Source organism: Aedes aegypti, chromosome 1 (genome assembly GCF_002204515.2).
Source record: "Aedes aegypti strain LVP_AGWG chromosome 1, AaegL5.0 Primary Assembly, whole genome shotgun sequence".
NCBI classification, from domain to species: domain Eukaryota; kingdom Metazoa; phylum Arthropoda; class Insecta; order Diptera; family Culicidae; genus Aedes; species Aedes aegypti.
In genome coordinates, this window is record NC_035107.1 from 128,338,618 (window position 1) to 128,362,572 (window position 23,955).

The window sequence follows — 23,955 nt, forward strand, 5'->3', positions numbered from 1 at the left end:
CAAGGCTACGCGTGGAGTCAATCTGTTTGATCTCATACATTTCCACGTTCTGCTATCTTGCTGCAACCTAACCGCCAGCAATGCGTTATTGTACACCAGAATCTGTCTAAAAATCCTCATCGAAACAATTGTCCCTTCAACTTTGTCCTACTCGATATTGCAACTGCATCGTTGAGGGCTGCACATACTATACAACAGTAGGTATATGGAGGGGCTCCATCAAAAGCAAGTAATGCAGCCTCGATGTAAGCAGTACCGCCATCCAGGGTAGATAATCGTCAGATTCGTCACCGTGCGACGAAATAAAAAAAACATTGTCATCCAGTATAATAACTCTGGCAGGTCGTCGTCTCGTCATCGACGAAAGAATGCACGACTAACTTCAATCCAAAATCGTCAACGAGCAAATTTTTTTTCACTCCGCTTGTTACTCTTACTCACAAGAAGAAGGCGTTGAGGCGGCATCCGCAAATTACGTAACGCTCTAGGGGGAGGGGAGTAGGCTCAAGTGTTACGACTCATACAAAAATTTAAAATTTTTCATACAAAAAGTGTTACGGAGGGTGGGGGGAGGGGGACAAAAATTTCCAATTTTAGCGTTAGCGTTAGCGTTAGCGTTAGCGTAGTTACGGTATACTTCGTAGATTGGATACTAGCAACATTCATGTTTCTTTTTAATAATCTCATCCTGACTACTTTCAAGAACAAGGCAGGGGAGTATACCTTGTTCAAATCATAAACAAGAATAATAAAAGCATGAATATCGCTATTCCCGGCCACGCCCATCTTTACCGTAACTTGGGATAGGGGAAGGAAATGTTGATGTAGCACTTACTTAATGAGAGGCCACCGACTCAGCGACACCCTCATAAGTGCTACGGAGTTGGAGGTTGGGGAAGGTATATTGTCAGGATTCGCCTAGAAAGCTGGCGATAGACCATAAATATTTGTTGTTTAAGCGTTTTCAAATTAATCTTTTGAATGCCGGCAATCAAAAGAGAAAACAATAGCTTATTTATAGTATAAATAGTATTTCGCGAAATGCTTGTCGATTGTACAGTAATATTTTTGCTCAATAACCAGTAAAAAGCAAAACCGATCCCTCCAGGGTCATCGGATTGTATAAAATAACGATACGCGTAAAAAAAAAAAATCACGCCTATTGAAAAACTGTACTGTGCCCATTGAAAAACTGTACTGGGTGGTACTGTATTTTTAGATAATCGAAAAACGAAAGGAAGCGCGTTCGAACTAAACACCCTGGAATAACACAGTCGGTTTTTATACTCAAAATTATACGAAAAGCAGAATCGATCCCTCCAGGGTCATCGAACGGTTAAAAAGCATCCACAACCGATTGTTAGTTGCGTAACACCTGTCCGGACAGAATGCGCAATCTGAACATAATTATCAAACTCCGAAAATAACATTTTCCGTTCAAGAAACGATCAGAAGTTCCACGACGCGGACAAAAACGATCCGGAAGGCTCACAAAAGAAAAAGTATCATACTGGAACAAACTCACCGGATTGAGACAAAAATTTCCAATTTTAGCGTTATGTAATAAATGGACGCTGCCTAACTGTATATTCGCTTACTTCGCACCATCCAACGAATGTCATCACACATACACTCAGAAATAAAAATAGTCACGGAATTACTAAAGTTTATGCATTAATGACTATTTTCTATCTGCCTCTCTTTCATTCTGCTGTGAATTTCTACACTAAATGTCAATTCTCCTGGGTTGAAGCTTAGCGATGCTTCAACCCAGGTGAATTGACAAATAGGAATAAAATTCGCTGCAGAATGAAAGAGAGGCAGATAGAAAATAGTCATAAATTACTAAAATTTAGTAATTCTGTGACTACCCGTGCTTCTAAGTGTACTTGCTTCTACTGGGAAATGAACTCGTTCTCCTCAAGATTCTGCAATAACTCAGTTAATAAGCGCGTGAAGTTGACGATATAGAGATCGTTGGTTCAATTTCAACCGTGTTTTGTTGTTTTGTTTTTTTTTATTTTTCAAAAAATGCATTTAATTTGTCGATGACACGATTCATATTTTTAGTCGGCTCAGTGCTCCCGAACGAAGATTCGCCCGTAGCGAAGGAATTGTATTTGTTCGTCATGACGCTGAGCCTATGTAATCGGATCTCTGCGGCAAATCGTCATCCGACGCTGGTTGAGTGACGATGACGATGGTATTTTTAGTTTCGTCGCAGACTTTTTTCCATTTGACGGTGACGACTGTCTATCCTGCCGACATTCGATTGCTTTAGCCGCTCAAGATCATTTTGAGGCGGCTTTCGGTAACGAACATATTTGTTGACATGCGTAGTTCAGTGATAAACAGATAGTGGTCAGAGCCAATGTTCAACGTTAAGGCCACGATCAGTCAGTGTCCGTGGGATGATGTCTACAGCTAAGACTAGACGTGTAATTTCGCCATAATAGCAGCAGTCTTTGTGCATCCGGACATGTTCAAAATTGCGATTCAACGCTGTATAGATCAAGACATCTTCCCGGAAGTATGGAAGCGACCGAAATCGGTGTTTCTACCAATGCACTGTGTTTTATTTCCTCGTTTTCATGCGCTTTTTGAATAGCGCCCAAACCGTTGATTTTAGCGATATAGTTTGTTTGGAGAAGTTTCTTGGTATATTAAAGCGCAACTTTTGACGAAAAAAGTTTTGTGATCAATCCACCTAGCAGTGAGATAGAAAAACTATTTTTTCAAATGATTTAGATAGACATATGGTGTCTTCGGCAAAGTTGTAGAATTGGCAATTTGAAACAACTTTGTCGAAGACACAATTTTTCTATCTCTTATACTTTTTGAGATATATGCCCTAAAAATCATGTTTTTTATCATAACCTTTTTCCAAGATTTTTATCATTTTTTGTGTTTTCTACAAAGTTGTTTGTTATAGAAAAACCCGTGTTTTTGCCGAACATATCATCACCCTATCTTTTGAAGTAACAAAGTTATTCATGAATTACTCTTTTTCAAGGGGTAGTTTAGGCCTCTATAACTGGCTTCGGCGCAAAATGGCGCAGACATCTCTTACAAATCATGAAAGTACCATATCTCCTCTTTCGGCAGTTGATAAAAACTTTTGTCTATAAGCGTCTTTGCATGGGTTTTTACTATCAATCAAATAAGCCTTATTAAAACGAATTTGACTGATAATTATTTTACTTTAAGAGATAGAGAGGAGCAATGTTCAGCAAAAACACGCGTTTTAAGATGTTTAACAACTTTGTAGAAGATATGAAAAATGTTAAAAATTTAAGTAAAAAGTTTTAAACGAAAATGATTTTAAACGATTTTTTTCATACAAATTTGTGTACTTTAAGTTAAAAAATTCGTAACTCTTTTACAAAACTTCTCCAAACAAACTATATCGCTAAAATCAACGGTTAAGGCGCTATTCAAAAAGCGCATGAAAACGAGAAAATAAAACACAGTGCAATGGCAGGGAAACCACCAGGCGACCCATCGGCATGTATACCTATCTATCTACTAGATACGACGAGCAAGTTTTTGAAGAGATTATTCCTCAACAGGCTAGTACTGTATACAAAAAATGCAGACAACCAGTTTGGATTCAGGTAAGGTGAATCTTTTCTAGAGGAATCTTGGGGTAATCATCGATGACAAACTCAGCTTCCCGGGTAGAGTCTCCACTACAAATCAATAACAAAATTTACCATTGAAATAGAATGTTTGAATAGCAAAATTTATTCTCTGTTTGTTTGGAATAAAAGTTAAAATAAAAAAAACATAATTACTTAATTTGTATGGAATAAAAACTAAATAATATCATATTTTGCCATTGTAATAACAAAATAATGACAAAAATAATGGCAACAGTAAATAACAATATATGTTATTTTTTGGATATTGATAAAAAAATAATAACTAAATAAGCTCTTCAAGTATAGATCAAAATAATGGTAATTTAATTCTTTTACTATAATATCTAAATTTAACATGCTCTAAAAATAAAATTTTTGCCTTCCTGCAAAAAACATGGCAACAATGGCAAAATTTGATATTGGTTTGTTCTCATGGGTTTTTAAACAAAGCTTTCAAAAATCAAAAAAATGACAAATTTTACTGTGATGGCGAAGTTGGTCTTCCTTTAGATGTTATTTTTGTTTAAGTATTTTGGACAAATAACAAATTTCACCATGTAAGTATGGACCGATGCACGAGTTCACTCTTTGACGTTTGAGCGGTGTCGTGTTATCTATGTGGCCATGGTAACAAGTGAATTTGGCTCCGCTCAAACGTCAAATTCGTGAACTCGTGCATTGGTCCATATTTTGTTATTGATTATTTATGGACCAATGCACGAGTTCACTAATCTGACGTTAGAGCGGTGCCAAATTCACTTGTTTCCATGGTCACGTAAATAACACGGCACCGCTGAAATGTCAACGAGTGAACTCGTGCACTGATCTATTACTTGACTTTCAAATATAACATACCAATGACAAATGTTGCTATGATTGTATGTTTTGCTAATGATAAGATATTTAATGTCATACATTAATAACATATATTTATTGATTTAGTTGGTGTTACATCAATTAATTTGATAAAACCTCGTTAACGATGTTACGCCAATTTACTCGGTCCATAACTATGTGTCCCCCTAACTTCGATTTTGGCCCACGTTCTCCAAATCTTGTTGCACCTGATCAAGCCACCTCGCTCGCTGTGCTCCCCGCCTTCTTGTGCCAACCGGATTCGACGCGAACACCATCTTTAAAGGATTGTTGTGCGGTAGTCTTGCAACATGCCCTGCCCAGCGCACCCTTCCGGCTTTCGCAACCTTCTGGATACTGGGTTCGCCGTAGAGCCTTGCGAGCTCGTGATTCATTCTCCGCCGCCACACACCGTTCTCCTACACTTCCCCAAAGATCGTCATAAGCACCCTTCGTTCGAACACTCCAAGTGCTTGCAGGTCCTCCTCCAGCATGGTCCATGCTTCATGTCCATAGAGGATCACCGGTCTTATAAGCGTTTTGTACATGGTACATTTAGTGCGGGGGTGAATCTTTCTCGACCGCAGCTTTTTCTGGAGCCCATAGTAGGTGCGACTTCCACTGATGATGCGTTTTCGTATTCCACGACTAACGTTGTTATCAGCCGTTAACAAGAATCCGAGGTAGACGAGCTCCATTAACCACCTCAAACGTATCCCCGTCTATCGTAACACTGCTTCCCAGGCGGGCTCTGTCGCGCTGGGTTCCGCCTATCAGCATGTACTTTGTTTTTGACGCATTCACCACCAGGCCGACTTTTGTCGCTTCACGTTTCAGGCGGGTGTACAGGTCTGCCACCATTCCAAATGTTCTGCCGACAATATCCATATCATCCGCGAAGCAGACAAATTGGCTGTATCTTGTGAAAATCGTACCTCGGTTATTGAACCCGGCTCTCCGCATGACACCTTTTAGCGCGATGTTGAACAGCAGGCACGAAAGTCCATCACCCTGTCGAAGTCCCCGGCGGGATTCGAACGAACTGGAATGTTCGCCTGAAATCTTCACGCTATTCTGCACACCGTCCATTGTTGCTCTTATTAGTCTTGTCCCGACCAGCACCACATAACAAGATTATAACACATTTCTATCAGCCGCGGTTAAAAATAACAGAAGTTGATAAAACTTTGTTATCAAGATGGCTTTGTTCTCAACTTGTTTTAATTTTAATAACACATTTATAACAAGATTTGTTATATTTTTGACATCGCATTTATAAGTTTGTGGCAAATAACATCCGATGTCATAAACAGTAACATAGTTTGCAATAATTTGGTTAATTTGTAACATCCTTGCAACAAATTCTGTAATATTTTAGATATAATTGTAACAGAATGTGTTGTATTTTAGATTATTTTGGTACAAATTTTGTTAGAATTTTTGTTATTTGAACTACTAACGGTACATGTTTTATAACAACTGGTGATATAAAAAAAATATATCAAGGGAACACATCCTTTTATAATCTTGTTTCTTCCGTCTGGTCGGGGTGAGCTTCCCGGGAAATCTGTACTCGTCCATGATTTTCCATAGCTCTACACGGTCGATGCTATCATAAGCCGCTTTAAAATCGATGAACAGGTGATGCGTTGGGACTTGGTATTCACGGCATTTCTGGAGGATTTGCCGTACAGTGAAGATTTGGTCCGTTGTCGAGCGGCCGTTGATGACACCAGCTTGATAACTTCCCACAAAGTCATTTGTTATTTGGTGATAGACGACGGAAGATAAACTGGGATAGCACTTTGTAGGCGGCATTCAGGATAGTGATCGCACGATAGTTTTCACATTCCAGTTTGTCGCCCTTCTTGTAGATGGGGCATATGACCGCTTGCTTCCACTTCTCCGGCAGCTGTTCCGTTTCCCAGATTCTGACAATCAGCCGGTGCAGACAGGCTGCCAACCTCTCCGGGCCCATTTTGATGAGTTCAGCTCCAATACCATCCTTACCAGCGGCCTTGTTATTCTTGAGCTGGTTGATGACATCCTTAACTTCCCTCAATGTTGGGGCAGGTTGGTTTCCTTCATCCGCCGTGCTGACGTAGTCACTTCCTCCGCTGTCGTGACACTTGGCGCCTGTTTTCTCCGTGCCATTCAGGTGTTCATCGTAGTGCTGCTTCCACCTTTCAATAACCTCCTTGCTGCAGCATTGCAGCCCGCGCTGCATCCTTCTCCTCCAAAACTTGGCTGCATTCTTCGTCGAACCAATCGTTACATGTTCTCCTTTCCACGTACTCGATGATGCTCTCGGCTGCGTTGTTGATGGCTGCTTTTATGTTGCTCGGCTGTCTTGCAGGGCCTGACACCAACCCCCTAGATTTCCGGAGGACCATTCCCCCTAAATGTTCGGAGGGCCATAGTGAGCACTTTACCTTAGAGTCCTTCTCTGGCACTCGGACGATGATCAGCCGCGCCTGGCATGGGGAACAGACGCTGTTATGAGCCGCTTCTAACATGGAGTACAGACGCTCAAGGTTTGCAGAAGCAAGAGCAAAAGCAAAAGCAAACCCCCCTTCCCTGTCTGCATACGACCAAAGTTCCCACCGGGAGTTGGTTACTCGATCTTCCCCAAGGTTACTCGCACCCTGGCCGGTACCACGAGGAGGTAGGGATAGGAGTTGCTGGGCAAGAGGCTAAGGACCACACAATGGGGTCTATTCTACTCTGTAGGTACGCGAGGTACCAATGGTCCGCCATGCCCAGCCATTTACCGTGCCATAGTTATGGTTGAACTAGATATGCTTGCAAAATTTGTTCTTATTTTATCATTATTTTGTTATTCACCTCTACCCGGGTTCGCTAGCCACGTTAAATATGCCTGTAAAAGGGTATCTACGGCTAGATCTGCGCTTTCGAGGATGATGTCTAACAGCTCTGCTGTAATTGCAAACGTAATCTCTTGGCAGGCGTGGCGCTATCCATACTGGGGTGTGAAGGACCAATCTGGTCAGAAGCCCTTAGAACGCGCAGAAACCTAAAGCGGTTGGTAAGCACGTACATGATCATGTGTAGTTAGTAGAAACAGAAAGTAGTAAGTAGCAAGGGCATGCCTAAAGGTTTCTAAAGAGGTTGTTTGCATTATAGCCGATAGAGATAAAGAAATAATGCTTAGAGGTTGGTCACAGGAATATGATAGCTCCACTAAATGTAGATGCACCCAACGACCAATATCGAATGTGTCAGATTGGGAAGGGAACAGCGGAGCATGTTTGCTTGAAAAAAAAATGAGAGTCACAATATATTCTGTCAGAATTATCTTTGGAGAGAATTTAATGCCTAAATGATATGATCCACAGAATCCTGCAAGCCCGTTACATTAGTTTGTCCACTAATTTCTGTTGTATCATAAAGTCTTAGATATGTTTTTGACTCTTAAGTGATTTTTTTATCTATATTGTTTAAACCATTTTCTTCTGAACTAATCTACACAGGGTCCGTATCAGACTAAACAACCTCTAAATGGGAATGATGCCCAAATTCACAATTTTCCACATTCATTCATCTTTGTCAAGCTAAGCATACGGCATCGTTGTCACAGAAAGTGTTCCTCCCATGAGTTATTACTCCATAGTTACGGGCAACTGGTAATGCACTCCAAAACAATGTGACGCTGGAAGACACATTTATCAACAAAAATACCACATAACTCGAACGAAACCACTTGAACAGCTGAGCTTGATTAAACATTTCCACATTCACATGTGTTGTTGTTATCTTTCAACGGCCAGGTTCAATAGGATGACAAAGCAACGCCATCAACGAAACGCCGCCGTTTTCTGTGAATGGGAATCACCACAAGTTGGCGCCGCACTGACTAGCATTTCTCGTTGACTTGCATGACTGAAATGGGCGCCGTTAAGCTCAACGTACAACGATTCGTAAATAACGGGGGCCGTTCTTTCAGCATGCCATAAGCCTGATTCCGTTTATTTGGTGGCTAATCTAATTTATCATCAATAATTGGCTCCTGCAAAGCATTATCAGCAGAACCAAACCAATAACCACACGAATATGTAAACGTGTGATATCAAAAGCCATAAAACGCTACCTCAGAGAGCCGATTATCAATTCAGGATTTTCCTACTATAATGTTCAGAATAATAATGCTATCGAAAACACGGCTTGTATGACGTCGAGGTTCGCGTCATTATATCAATCAATCATCATCCCATGCCCATGGTGTGAGCACTAGATTATTCGAGGAAAGTGCGTCTTAGATAGGGTCAATTTTATACCTACATTAATGCTAAGTGGGGGTAGCGGTCACGCTACTGCTGGTCAACTGATACATGTGGAACAAAAGTGTTGTTAAATTAAGATTATAGCTGAATGTTATCTTTTACGATAACATATAACGATAATTTGACATTTACAACATTTTTTCACTTTTCAAAAAGGTCACAGTATATTTAAACAGTGTGGTGTTAGGTCTATTGAATGCGTCACTTGCTTCTGCAAAAGCTAGCTTTTGTATCTAGATCGCAATCATTCGACGTTCAATGCGTTTATCAGGTAATATTAAGAAACAGGTTAGGTATGAATAGAATTATCAACTTAAAAATAGCTTTCCAAAGTTAATTTTTCGTGATACGTCAAAAAAAAATCAGTTAGATGAAAGTTTCCTGTAGAAGCTATTATTTGAGTTTTATAATAATCATTGCGCATTCTTTAATAGGATAGATTAAAAATAGATAGTTATACATCAAATGATGGTGCATAAGTATGTTCTGAAAATTACTCACATATTTTACTGCCCAATAAAGGCATAACTGTCCCATATGGAAAGGTAGGCATTGAGAAAATAGCGCTCAAAGTTTGAAGTTTGTCTTCTCATGCAAATGTTCAAAATTTTCTAGTACATTTTGCATGTCATATTCATTCAGCATTACCGTACAAATAACTCATTTTGCATCTATTCAACAGCAAAAAATAAAAGCTTGAACACAATTCACGTTCTGCAGTTGCTATTTGAGTTTAAAGTTCATATAGAGACTGTTATGCCTTTATTTTTCAATTTGAGACTGAACCAACTTCATATTTTTTCATAACATTTTCAAACAAAATGTGTTTATTTTTATATGCTTAGTAAAATATATATCAAAAAACAGATGTTGCGACGAGAAAAGGTGTTGGCTCGAAAATCAATATGGGACACTTATGCTTTTATGGGCAGTTCATACTTGTTGAAATAGTGTTTAGTTCATCGATGAAAACTTAGGACGCAAGTGAGCATCTTCCCAATTAATTAAATCGTTTGAATGATGCATGAAGGATTTTATTATATTTTACTTTGAATAGCTTCAAATTCTTAGGATTACTCGGAAAATAATAGTCGTTGAATAAATATTGAGTCATGAAGATTTTACCGTATTTCAACAAACTTAATTGCTTTAAACTCGTTGGTAAATCTGAAAATATTTATCGTTTATCGTTTATTGGTTTATCGCTGAATACTTATAATTGTATGAGTACAGTGTAACCTCCATAATTCGATGTTACATGACTCGATATCGATTCATGGAACCATACTAAAAACAAAATTTTACGGTTACTACGATGGTCCCCTCGAACAGCTTCCCGAAGCATTTGTGTTACATTACTAGAGTAAAGTGGGGCAGAAGTTCGAGTGGGGTAAGAGTTTCTTTTTAAGATTTCTAGTTCAATTCAAAACAAATCTTATAAATGTCATGGTGGTTCGAATGCTATTCAAGTAAGAGACTTTCACTCCAAATATCATAAAAATCGATTGAGATTTGGAAAAGTTATGGCTATTTGTTGTTTTTCGACGTGAATATTGTAATTTTTGGTCAAACTTTCTTTGAATGTAACCAATTGAAGATAAAATATTTTTCAATATTTTATGTAAGGGCGTTTCTAGGCCTATCATAAGGTTGCTTTGTGGTGTATTAGTTTTTGCATAAATGCTTGAAAACAATTTTTGGCCCATAGTGGGGCAAAAGTTGGAATCAGCGGGGCAAAAGTTCGACCCATGTATAAAATCACGGAAAAATTTGCAATTTGCCTAAAATCCACATATTATCTTCAAATTTAGTTAAATTTGTCTGATCGTATGAAAAATGGTACCAAAATTTTACATTTCCACTTAGTTCTGGGAAAACCTGCTATTTTTGAGTATATTACAATTAACTCGGTTTTGATGAAAATTTAGTGTGTATTTTTCGTTAAACTTAAGTTTACGGCTGGTGTGAGGTATGCCTGTCATAAAAGGATCGATATTTTGTGTTTAGCCAGCGAACTTTTGCCCCACACTAGATTCGAACTCTTGCCCCACCGGTGGGGCAAAAGTTCGAATAAGACAATTAATTTTGAAACTGTTATAACTAAAATGGGTAAATATTTTGACACAAGTTTGTTCAGCAAAATTATAGCCAATATGTTGAAGGTTCACTGTATGGCATTTGTTTTGTTTTAACTGCTATTGTTTTCCTGGAAACTTTGATTATACCACTAAGGTCGAACTTTTGCCCCACCTTACTCTATATATTTCCATGAGTCGATGGTCCCTTCAGATATCGACTCATTGAGTGCGCGTTTTCATTTAATATTTATCTGTGCACAGTGATGTTTTCACGCAACCAAATTTGTCATCAGCGAGTGTTATTTACAATTCACAAGAAAAAAAAAACAATAATTTATTTAGTAATTAAAGTTTAGTGATAGGTTACCTAACATTGATGCTTCCCGGATACTCTTTAATTGAATCAAATATCAAGTGTACCTTAAAATTTAATAAAACATATCTCAATAAGGATTCAATCGACTTTCAAAATTCTTTCGCGTATCTCATGTCCATATTCCATAGCTTAGGAAAAAATTGTTAAAAGGGGTGTTCCATTACAGCAATGTTTTTTTTCGTACACCGAAGCGAAATGAGAATCATGTCAAATTTTATAACAAACGTTATATTTTAAGGTACATCACACCCAAATGACCCTAGATGACTGGACAAATAATGCATGCGAAGCAAAAAAAAAATTTGATCAGCCCTAACGAGGCAGATATGTGTATATCTCGGATTTTGCATGCCAAAACCCTTAGTGGTTTTGATGTCCATGCTTGAGCTTCGACAAAGTATTTTGGAACAAGTTGTACTACATGTTGATCCTTTTAGATTTGATCTAGATAACTTATAACCCAGGGTGGTAAATTACTGGACAGTGCGTACCTCACGTACATGCAAGTATAAAATATACCCCGTCTGCGGCAACAGACATGAGCTGGGCACAGCTTTTATCGTGATAGGTGAAATGCAGAGACGCGTGATTCAGTGGTGGACGATCGACAACAGAATGTGCAAGTTAATGATCCAAGGCCTCTTTTTCAATATCAGCATAATCAACGTGCACAGCCCTCACCTAGCAAGTGACGATGAGGATAAGGACTCTTTCTTCGCGCAGCTGGAACGTGAATACGATAGCTGCCCAAGTCATGATGTCAAAATCGTTATCGGAGATCTCAACGCTCAGATTGGCCAGGAGGAGGAATTCATACCGGAGTGCAGGTCGCTAGACCGAAGGCCATTAGGTCAGAAGGGCCGTTACGCCGAAAGGGTCGTTAGGCCGAAATAACATTTGACCATTTACTACAATTTCAAGTTTCTAGCACATTCATCAGTGTTTTTTTTCCTTTTTTTAATCACAGGCTGTTCTTTCTAGTTATTTTTCACAGATCAGGATTATTTGCAGTACCTAGTAGCTCACAATAACGGCTTATAGGTACTGCAAATCATCCTGATCTAACAACTAACAATGCATTCGACCTGAAAATTCATCCGGCGGCTTCTAGGTGTACCTTATCTATCCCTGTTAATTACCCATCTTACGTTTCATTAGAACCATCGATCATTCTCGGCCTAATGACGCTTTCGGTCTAAAGACCCTTCCCAGACAACCAAAATGTACGTATAACGAAATCACATGGAGGCTTTGCACGTGCAACATTTCACTTATAAAATATCGCCAAAAAGGCCTACTATGTACAAAAATGGAGGTGATATACGTGCATATATCATGCGATGAATAATAGTATACAATGCGAATGTATAAATTATCAACCGAACTAACATGCAATCTTATGCGACTTAATTTATGGTTGTCTGGGTTTCGGCCTAATAGTCATCGGCCTAACGACATTCGGCCTAACGGCATTCGGCCTAACGGCATTCGGCCAAACGACATTCGGCCATATGAGATAGAACCTTCAGATAGATTATAGAGAAGTTCAGCGCTCACCAGCTTACGAACGAAAACGGCCTTAGGATGATTGATTTCGCCACCTCCGAGAACATGACCATACGTAATACTTACTTCCCGCACAGTCTCCCGTATCGGTACACCTGGAGATCACCCTAACAGATTAAATCGCAAATCGACCACGTTTTAATTGATGGAAAACCCTTCTCGGACATTATCGACGTCTGAACCTATCGCGGCGCAAACATTCGATTCGGACCACTACCTTGTGGCGGTTAAAGTGTACCAAAGACTTTCCGTTGTGAACAACATTCGGTACTGACGCCCGCCACGGTACAACCTGGAACGACTCAAGGTACCCGAAGTCACAACTGATAACTTGCAAAGCCTTGATATAGCGTTGCCGGAAGAGGGAGAACTCACCAAAGCTCCTCTTAAGGACTGCTGGAGTTGTGTCAAAGCAGCCATTAAAAACGCAGCGGAAGGTGTCATTGGGTTCGTGGAAGTAAATCTACGGAACGGTTGGTTCGACGACATTGCTCGAGAGGGTTTGGACGAGAAGAATGCAGCACGGGTGATTATGCTGCAACAAGGCACCCGTCAAAACGTGAAACGATACAAACAGAAGCGAAGACAGCAAACTCATCTATTCCGGGATAAAAAAAAAAGCGCCGAAGAGTTGGAGTGCGAAGAGATGGAGCAGCTGTATTGTGCTCAAGAAACGTATAAGTTCTACAAGAAACTCAATGCATCCCGCACAGGCGTTGTGCCTCGAGCCGAAATATGCCGGGATGATAATAGAGGTATCATGACGGACGAACGTGAGGTGATTGAAAAACGGAAGCAGCACTACGATGAACACCTGAATGGCGCAGAGGAGGAAGACTAAGGCAGCATGAGGAATGGCTTTAGTACGCTGGATGAGGGAGACGTGCCAACTCCCATAATAGGTGAAGTTAAGAAAGCTATCAAACAGCTCAAGAACAACAAAGCAGCTGGAAAGGATGGTATTGAAGCGGAACTTAATAAAATGGGCCCGGACAGATTGGCTACTTGTCTACACCGATTGATAGCCAGGATCTGGGATACAGAACAGCTACCAGAGGAGTGGAAGGAGGGAATAATATACCCAATAAACAAAAAGGAGTTAGAATGTGAGAACTATCACCATTCTTAATGCAGCCTATAAAGTGCTTTCCCAGATCATCCTCCGCCATCTATCGCCGCTAGCAAGCAGATTTTTGGGAAGTTATCAAGCCGGTTTTGTGGAGTGGCGATCAACAACTGACCAAATCATTATGTTGCGGCAGATCCACGAAAAGTGTCGCGAATATCAAGTCCCTACGCACCACCTATTCATCAATTTCAATGCGGCCAATGATACGATCGACCGCGAAGAGCTGTGGAAGATTATGGAGGAGAATGGTTTTTTTCCGGTAAACTGACTAGACTGATCAAGAGGATCAATAGTATACCAGGCTGAAACGTGAAGCAGAACGGGTTGGATTGAAGGTATATACGTCGAAGACGAAATATTTGCTGGCTGGAGGAATCGAGCGCGATAGAGCTCGCATTAGCAGACGGGTGATGATCGACGGGGATGAGTTCGAGGTGGTGGACGAATTTGTCTACCTCGGATCATTGGTAACGTCGGATAACAACTGCAGCAGAGAAATTTGAAGACGTATCATTGCCGGAAGTCGTGCTTACTACGGACTCCACAAGACCTTGCGATCTGGTGACTTCACTTCCGTACTAAGTATCCCATGTACAAGACGCTAATAAGACCGGTAGTCCTCTACGGGCATGAGACGTGGACAATGCTCGAAGCGGACCTGCATGCGCTAGGAGTTTTTGAACGATGATTGTTTAGGGCGATCTTTGGCGGAGTATGCGAGAAAAGCGTATGGAGGAGAAAAATGAACCACGAGCTTGCGCAACTCTACGGTGGACCCAGGACCCAGAAAGTCGTCAATGTTGGAAGGGTACGATGGGCGGGACACGTTGTGAGAATGCCGTGTTATCCCGCAAAAATTGTCTTCACCACGGATCCGGCCGGTACAAGACGAAGAGGAGCGCAACGAGCTAGGTGGTTTGACCAAGTGGAGGATCTTGGAAGTGTGGGGTGATCGAGAAACTGAAGACTAGCAGACATGGACCGAGTTTGTGGGCTTAAAATTGTGGCGCAGGCACTTACTGAGTCAATTACCAATGAGCTTTATCTTTTAGCATGACATCTTACTTTCAAGCTAGAGTCACGTCGTATATAAAAAACAGTCTTCTTACAAAAAAGGTTTGATATAGGGGAAAGTGTTATTAAATGGTAAAATTTTGCGAGACGTATAGACGTTCTCTATGAAAGAACGGTACAATTTTGCCTGTTTGACCATGAGCAAAACAAATTATAGACCGATCAGATTTGTTATATCTGTTTTATAATTTTCCTCAGGTGGTCATACCATTTTGATTAGATTAAATTCCGTCGATAAATTTTATGATCATCTTTTCTACACAAGACATCATTCTTTCCTTACTTCACTAATCACTTGCTCTTGAAAGGAAAATGTTCATGTGGATTTCATGCTGTATCCCTGTGGGTTTACAGATAACAGGTCATTCAAAGTCATCTAAAGTAATTTGATAAGGCGTCACTCTGAAATGAACAACAGATTTGAAAGGTCGAAGAGACAAAAGATCAAAAATAATTTGCTTTTGGACATTTTTTTGTCCTCTCAACCTATTGCTCTTTGTTATTAGCAAGTTTGGAAACAGAAGACATTTTTGTATGTGTAACACAAAACTGACATAAGGTCTCTTACATCCTTCTGTGTTAGGGTCCAGCATTTGTGATAATTGACCTAGAATGAATTCTCCTTCTAGTGGGATAATTAACGGCTTCCGCAAACGAAAAATTCGGAAAACGTCATCCAAATGTCTCGTTAAATGGTTTGTCGTACAATGGATTGACTCGCAGTTCCTATGGGAATGACTGTTGAAGAAAATTTCGATGTGAATCGATAGAGGACTAGAGAGCACATTAATGATAATAGACAGGCACGTAACTGCTTGGCTTAAGTACCAGAAAATGTCATGCATTGTCTCTGAAACAACTAGAGCCAGGATGAGGAACAAAACACAAATAAATTTCAAGGTGACTAACCTTGAAACCTTTCAATGCTAAATATAGGGAATCCTTCAGTCGTAATTTACAACACTGTTCTGAGGATGGTAATTTAGAATTCTGTTTCAGTCGAGAAATATTTCGGGAGGGAAAATTTGTCATCCTTGCATCCCTTATTTCAAGGATTGCCGTACCTTTGGTATGCTGCTAACTATATGTACAAGAATTTCACAAATGAGTAGGCATGAAACAAACTTTTTTTTATAAAAATGTTTATTCGACTAACTTAATCATTTAAGGATTTGGGTTGAAACGTGGCCAGGTGCGGATGTGTTCGAAGAAGGCGTTTCCAGGGCAAGCGGTGGCAGTAGCCTGACGATGTCCAATCAGCCAGTACGAGCCGCTGATGTGTCCCAGGGAGACACCGCAGCTGATCAGCTGTTGAGCGGCATTACGAGCGGCCAAGTTGGGAATAGCATTGGTGAAGGTTCCCATGACGCACATACCGACCGAGCGATCGTTGAATCCTGGAGCATGAGCACCCTGACGTCCCCAACCACGACCTTCGTAGGCAGCACCGTTCTCTCCGACGCACCAGTTGTATCCGATATCGGCCCATCCGTTGGTGTTCATGTGGAAGTTCTGGATGTTACGCATCTGCTGAGCGCAAGCGGCATCAGTAGTGCAGTGAGCTCCGGCAGTATGGTGCATCACAACCCATGGGGCTGGACGGATTGGCAGAACGGCGGTGTTGGCAGCACGAGCTCCCCATCCGGCACGGGTGACGATACGTGGGCACTGGGCCGAAACGGCGGCCAGCGAGGCCAAGGTGATGGCGAGGACAGCAGCGAACTTGTTCATTTTGCTTTCAGGACAAAACTGACCTGCTGATAGTCTGGCTTACCTTTTTATACCTAGACTTCGACATGGTGATAAGCAGAATCGAGTTGTATCGCCACTTGTTAAGCTGATCAGTAATAGCACGCTTATCTGAGCTGGAGTCCGTAGTAGGAAATCAGATCTATTTTTGTTAGCATGGAACCTTACCAAAGCCATAAATCACACAATTTGACTGTGTACTGTGACTACCAAAGAGTTTTGACAGATACTGCCTGATAAACTGTCAATATACTTTCGACCGGAGAGTAATGTATATTTGAAAATTGGTGATATCGTTAATGATAAGATCGCAATTTTCATGTAGGTATTTGCAACTACAGTCAAAGAGAAAATGCTTCAGATCGTTTCCTTCAGGTTGAAGGTCAACATTTTTGCGTTTCCCATCAATTAAATTAGTGTGGGGTCACTGAAACCAATGGGAAAATGAAGGGCGCTCAGTGAATCGTTACTGTTTCAATTATGTTAAGGTGAAGATGAATCGAAGCTAATCATCATATTTTCAAGATCACAAATCTGGAGAACCGAACATCCATTTAAGCTGAAAACTTAATCGATTGGTCATCACCAGCAAGTGACCAATCGATTAAGTTTTCATTTTAAACGGATGTTCGGTTCTCCAGATTCATGCTCTTCAAAATTTTAGGTTTGGCTTCGATTCATCTTCACCTTAAGCTCAAAATCTGAATGTTTCGTGTTAGTGAGGACCTGGCCACAATGGAACTGGTACAGCGTGCTCTGAATGATGATGTGATTAATTATATATCAAAAGATGTTAAAGTTATGAAAAAATAGCTGATTGGTTACCTTTTTAAAATCCGTATATATTTAACAGAGGTTTTTATTTGGCTTAGAACTTTCGTGTACTCAAAAATAGGTTAATGCACGAACCCCCAGAATTGAGTGAAATAAACTAGCTTTTGAGTAATTCATTTCCTCCGTGCAGGTTCCTCCAAAATGTTTTTCTATGCTGACACCTCGTATCCATGAAAAATTTATAGAAAAAAATCTAAGTTTACGAGGAAAATAATCATCATCGTTTTACAAATTATTAAAACCAATTAGTTTGCTCAAAACCGAAGCAATGTTTATGAAAATCTATCATTGCATTGCGCTTGCTATCTGAAATGCAATGATAATTTTACGTAAGCATATCTTTGAAATTGAACGAAAAAACTGTTTTTTTATTTTGATGATTGCTAATGATTGAATGATGGATTCTTGAGCCTTACAGTGCAAATCAATATCTTCTTTATTTGGCATTCAACAGTCACTTTCTTTGGACGTCAGTTTGTGCTTGCTTGGAAGAACCCATTTCCGATGCCATTTTCCCACCAAAGCCGACATAGGGGGTGTCAGTTAGCGTTCTAAAAGAAAGTAATAAGATCTCACATTTTTTCTGCAAAAGTCGGACATTTCGTCTTTCAATGTCTAAATTAAAAACGTTGAAGCTGTCCACATAATTTGCAATTATCTTGTTTTTATGATTCTAATAAATTTGTCACTTTTTTATTACGAAAACTATTTCATATCCTTCTTTCCTTTACACTAACTCAAAATTCTGCCGAAAAAACAGATATTTTTCTTCGTATATATTAGAATCTTCAAATCTTTAACGTTAGGAATTATGAAGTCGTTTACGTTGTTGTTTCAGAAACGCAGCGATCGATCAACCGAAGTGATGGACGACCAATGACGGCAGCGATATATTTGCCAAAACGTTGACCAGACGTATTCCAAAAACTCAAATAAGTCAAAAACCTTTAAAAACTAAGTAAACATGCACAGTTCGAAGGAAACGTGTGAATTTCTGATTTTCAACGGGCGAGCTTCAACATGCGAGACACGATCTTCAATAAATCCAGCCAGTTCATCTGCTATGCTGACGACGTGGACATTGTCGGAAGAACGTTCCAGGTGGTTTCTGAACAGTATACCAGGCTGAAACGTGAAGCAGATCGGGTTGGATTGAAGGTAAATACGTCGAAGACGAAATATCTCCTGGCTGGAGGAACCGAGCGCGATAGAGCTCGCATAGGCAGACGCGTGACGATCGACGGGGATGAGTTCGAGGTGGTGGACGAATTTGTCTACCTCGGATCATTGATAACGTCGGATTACAACTGCAGCAGAGAAGTTCGAAGACGTATCATTGCCGGAAGTCGTGCTTACAATGGACTCCACAAGATCTTGCAGTCTGGTAAACTTCACTTCCGTACTAAGTGTACCATGTACAAGACGCTAATAAGACCGGTAGTCTTCTACGGGTATGAGACTTGGACAATGCTCGAAGAGGACCTGCAAGCGCTAGGAGTTTTTGAACAACGTGTGCTTAGGACGATCTTCGGCGGAGTATGTGAGAACGGCGTATGGAGGAGAAGAATGAACCACGAGCTTGCGCAACTCTACGGTGAACCCAGTATCACGAAAGTCGCCAAAGCTGGAAGGGTACGATGGGCGGGACATGTTGTGAGAATGCCGGACAACAATCCCGCAAAAATGGTGTTCAACTCAAATCCGGCCGGTACAAGACGAAGGGGAGCGCAACGAGCTAGGTGGTTTGACCAAGTGGAGCAGAATCTTGGAAGTGTGGGGCGATCGAGGAATTGGAGGTTAGCAGCCATGGACCGAGTTAGTTGGCGTAACATTGTGGCGCAGGTCATGTCTTGAAGGACGTAGAGCCAGCAAAAGTAAGTAAGTGTAGTATATGTGCCTCCCGCCCAGAGAAGCACCAGCTCAATCATAAAGGAAAAGAACATCAAATAAATACAGTTCATTCATAATTATTAACAGAATTCCCATTAAGATCCGTCATGCTTTTGTGATCCAAAATTTTTCTCACCACCGCCAGAGAAAAAGCTACCCTTTTGTAGTTTTCCAATCAAATGGTCTCGTTCATTTGTGGCATTCATATAGCAAAACCTTTTCAAAGGCAAACAGTGCGAAAGAAAACCATGCTCTTTGATCTGTGTGTAATCAAAGGCTCTTTATCATTTTCTTTGAATGAGAACAGCGTGGGTGGAATCTTGAATTGGGTTTTATCGAAAAGCTTTCGATACTAACACTTTAAAAATGTTGACGACGGTAAGTTTTCTATAAAAGCTGCTGTGTACAAGAAATCTATGAACCAAAAATATTCGCAAAAGCACTTTGATCTGAACCTATTAGTATTAAATCGGATAATACAGCTGGCGTTATTGTTTTCAAGTCATTTCCGGTTTTGTAGGAAAAATATTAAAACTACGAAAAATTGTAAGTTTCTATTCAACCTCGCTTGAACCACTACAGAAACTACATTTGTGGGTCTAATTTCCATAGGTGCCGAATTGATATAAGTAAAAAATTGACAAGTGACAGTTTAATTCTTCTTTCAGTTAGGATTTCCTATCTGTGCCACTGTGTATAACGAATTGAATCTAATGCTTTGAAATATTTTGTAAAATAAGAAAACTCAATAACGAAATCACAATCCACATGTAAAAGCCAAAACGGTCCCTGACCAAAAGGGTCGTTTAAAATTACTCTTGAGAGCAGCGTCGAAAGGAATAGAGCAATAAATGTCATGAATTGCTTGATTAAGTATCCCATGTAGTCACCCTCTTTTCGCCATCATCACAGTCTGTGCTGCATGGTTGGGATACATATATGAAAAAAAACTGCATAAGGTCACGGGCACCGTGTACTCTCTTCTTTCCTTCAAGAATCGGTTGTCAAGAAATAGGTTATGATAGCATTAAATTGTTTAATACAATTCTATAGCCAGCGCGTTTTAATTTAGTTAAATTTTATTGAAAAACTATCATATTTATTCTTGTCAATTCTAACATTAATCTTTGGCATTGCTTATAACTGTGATATGTTTTTATGTTGAGTATTCCTTTTAAAAAACAAACTAACTTCGAGGATACCAAGACGTACCTATATCATAAATCGATGGCTAACATTCATTCACTTTGTTGTGCATTCCTTAGCATACATTTGTTTTCTTAAATTCATAATCCGTTTATTACCATACAACTTTTGCTACGGAGAATATCAGATTAACGTTTACACATTCATGAATGGAAATGAAACTCATGCACCATCGCACTCGTGCAAATCATCCGGCTTTCATCATCCATCCTGGTGGTGGCACAAAGTGAGTGACCGAGTTTTCCGAATCACATTTACCTACTTCGTTGACTAGCAAAGTTTCTACACTCACCTCCCTTACAGGACTCCATCTGGAGCAATAAGGAGGATCGGCTTATTTATGGATGAGAGAACCTGTTGTTTTACGATGTGACAAAAACTTTGCGGTGGCTTTGAATGCAAATGCTTGTCAACTTGTACTGGAGGCGGGTCTGCTGGACCGTTGTCCTGCACATGTGTGTGCATGTATGGTGGCTCTCTTCACTGACTCCACCTTAACTTTTACCTTTTGGTTCGGATTTTTGGTCAGTGGTTTGGAAAGTTTCCAGCTGTTAATGGTTCATTATGAAACAGCATAATTGGGAATTTCGAAGACTATAACATCCCTTTGAATGTACCTGCGAAAGGTTGTCCTATTAAAAATAAATGTTCGAAAAGTCATGGTGCTCAACGTTAGAATGAAATATATGCTTATTTATAGTATTTTGGTAGAACAAATCACACTACTTAGCACGCTTCTAGAGGTTAAACAAAACACAGAAATCTGCTACGAAAACGAATGATATATGCTTCAGAAATTTCTAAATATACTATACTACACTATTCATTTTTGAATAACTAAAATTATATGGAAGGATAATTCATTGTCAAAGCATACCATGTTGACTAAATGCATTAAAATTTATCATACCACTAATGGCTCTTATTTTTGTTCTATAAATTACTTTGTTGATAATTAATCACAAATTCAATCTCTTTAATAATATTGTCAAATATGTTGTCCATAAGATATAACATATTTTATTAGAACCCTTACAAAAAACGCTTTCGATATGTGTTTACGAAATTGCTTGTTATAAATTCTATTACCCTATAAATGATTCAGATTTTTGAAAAGAATGGTATATATTTTAGATTGGGGGCCCAGATAGCCGTAGCGGTAAACGCGCAGCTATTCAGCATGACCAAGCTGAGGGTCGTGGGTTCGAATCCCACCGGTCGAGGATATTTTCGGGTTGGAAATTTTCTCGACTTCCCAGGGCATAAAGTATCTTCGTACCTGCCACACGATATACACATGTAAAAATGGTCATTGGCATAGTTAAGCTCTCAGTTAATAACTGTGAAAGTGCTCATTAGAACACTAAGCTGAGGAGCAGGCTCTGTCCCAGTGGGGACGTAACGCCAGAAAAAGAAGAAGAAGATATTTTAGATTGAATATTTATAAAAAATATGTTTAATTTTTTCATAGGTTTCAAAAAGAACGGCGGACAACAAATTTGATTATGAGCAGTAGCATAAGCAATGAGCCTAGATGACCGTACAATTTGTACTTGCTATTCCGTGTACAAACAACAATGGAAAAGTTACCCAGAGATTTAAAGAATGGGGCTAGGGATTAGCTGAGAGGGAGGTACAGATACTACACACGAAATATGACACAACACTTTTCCAAATTGCAAGATTACTCCCGCTCACCAACGGCAATCAAGGCAGGCATGGGAAAAATCGCTAGTTTTCTTCGATCTTCGATCTTTCTGGGCAAACTTGGAAAAATGACCATAGTTTTACGTGCATTTAATTTTAATTTTGATTGGAAAACAGTAAAAAGATTCGTGTTTCAATACTTTATATTCGATGAGATTAAAAAATGCTATCGTGGCATTGGTTTTGAGTGTACAGGAATCGATTTTCAAGCGATTGTTGTCAACTTTGTTGAAATGCAAAAATTGATTTTGATCAATTACGCGCTTTTATCATATTTTTCCATTCTTTGAGATCCGGGCTCATAGTGACAGTTTGTGACAGCAGAATCTCGGCTCACCTTGATGTACATAAATTTTATATCGGTTTCTCCCTCCCAGGGGATTGGCTCTTAATGTGCACAACTCGATAGCTTAAAATAAGTCAATGACGGTGTAGGCCACGTCCTTACGGTCATCGGGGAAGGAAAGGAATAAATATATATCCAGTAAATATCCAGGTCGCATCAGTCAATTAACCTATCCAATAAGTTTCTCTTCTCCTTACATTATTTCCATGAATCCTTTCCTTGTTTTTCCGTTTGCATCCATTCCCTCCTGAAAGCTACACATTTTTTTTTTCATATAATTTACCTTTCCTTGATAAATCATAATTTCCTACCGTGCTTTCCTATGTTTCCGTTCCTTAGATATCCGTGTGTTCTTTTTCGGACCACCCTAGTGCAAACTAAATTCTCAGAGCAGTGCTTAGTTTTTCAAAGTGCAACAGCTTGAAACTATATTTATTGGTATAAATAAACAAACAAAATCGAATCACTTCAAATATTCTTTTCAGCTATTTCAACTAGTTTAAACTACTTACATTAATAGTTTTCCACAGAGAAATTATTTCCCTTTTTAGCTATGGCGGTTCGACCAACGGTGATTTCCTACGCACCAAAATGCAAATGTTATTAAACACTTTGTATCTATTAATTCATTCCTCACCTTATCGTATTTCGAGTATTTTCAACTCCTTTCTCACTATCCACAATAAAGCAAATCTCACTTAAAAACCTGCCTTGAATTATTTAATTGCAAATTATATTTACTACAAGGCAACTAGGTTTCATTACAATAATGTCCTTGTTTCCACTATCTACTATAACCATTATCTACGTTTTCTTCCAGCTGTTTTTTGTTTATGTTTTTATTTACGTCCTCCTTCTCACTCTCTACGCTGAACATACTTACTGACAGCTATGCTACCTATGTTTCGCCCAGGGTTAGTGGATGTGCGGTTGTCGTGACTCTTGGTGGAACGAATGTTGACTTACCGCGGGGTGGTACGCAGCTGTGCCAACATACCCCCTCCCCGTAATTCTGGTGAAGGTTCCTCAGCTGCGCCGGATTTACTCTCCTGCACCTCGAGCACAGCTAGCTTCGTCACCGGCCTCCTAAACTTACCCTTTGCGGTCTTGACTATTGCCTGCCGGATTCGGCCGTCCGCTCTCGGGTAGACCTCAGTCACGATGCCACGGATCCAGCTCTTCCGCACGGCTTCGTCAGCGATG

General features: G+C 39.9%; 1 protein-coding gene across 1 annotated transcript; it reads right to left on the minus strand.

Moving 5' to 3' along the window:
* Window positions 1-16,145: 16,145 nt before the first annotated feature.
* LOC23687476 (peptidoglycan-recognition protein SC2) lies at window positions 16,146-16,787 on the minus strand. The gene has a single exon (XM_011494638.2). It carries the CDS (start codon window positions 16,749-16,751, stop codon window positions 16,185-16,187), a length of 567 nt encoding a protein of 188 aa, XP_011492940.1. The 5' UTR covers window positions 16,752-16,787; the 3' UTR covers window positions 16,146-16,184.
* Between the last annotated feature and the right edge of the window lie 7,168 nt (window positions 16,788-23,955).

What these genes read in the sequence shown, in the direction of transcription:
- LOC23687476 (XM_011494638.2), bottom strand. Translation starts at nt 16,751, where the DNA reads ATGAACAAGTTCGCTGCTGTCCTCGCCATCACCTTGGCCTCGCTGGCC.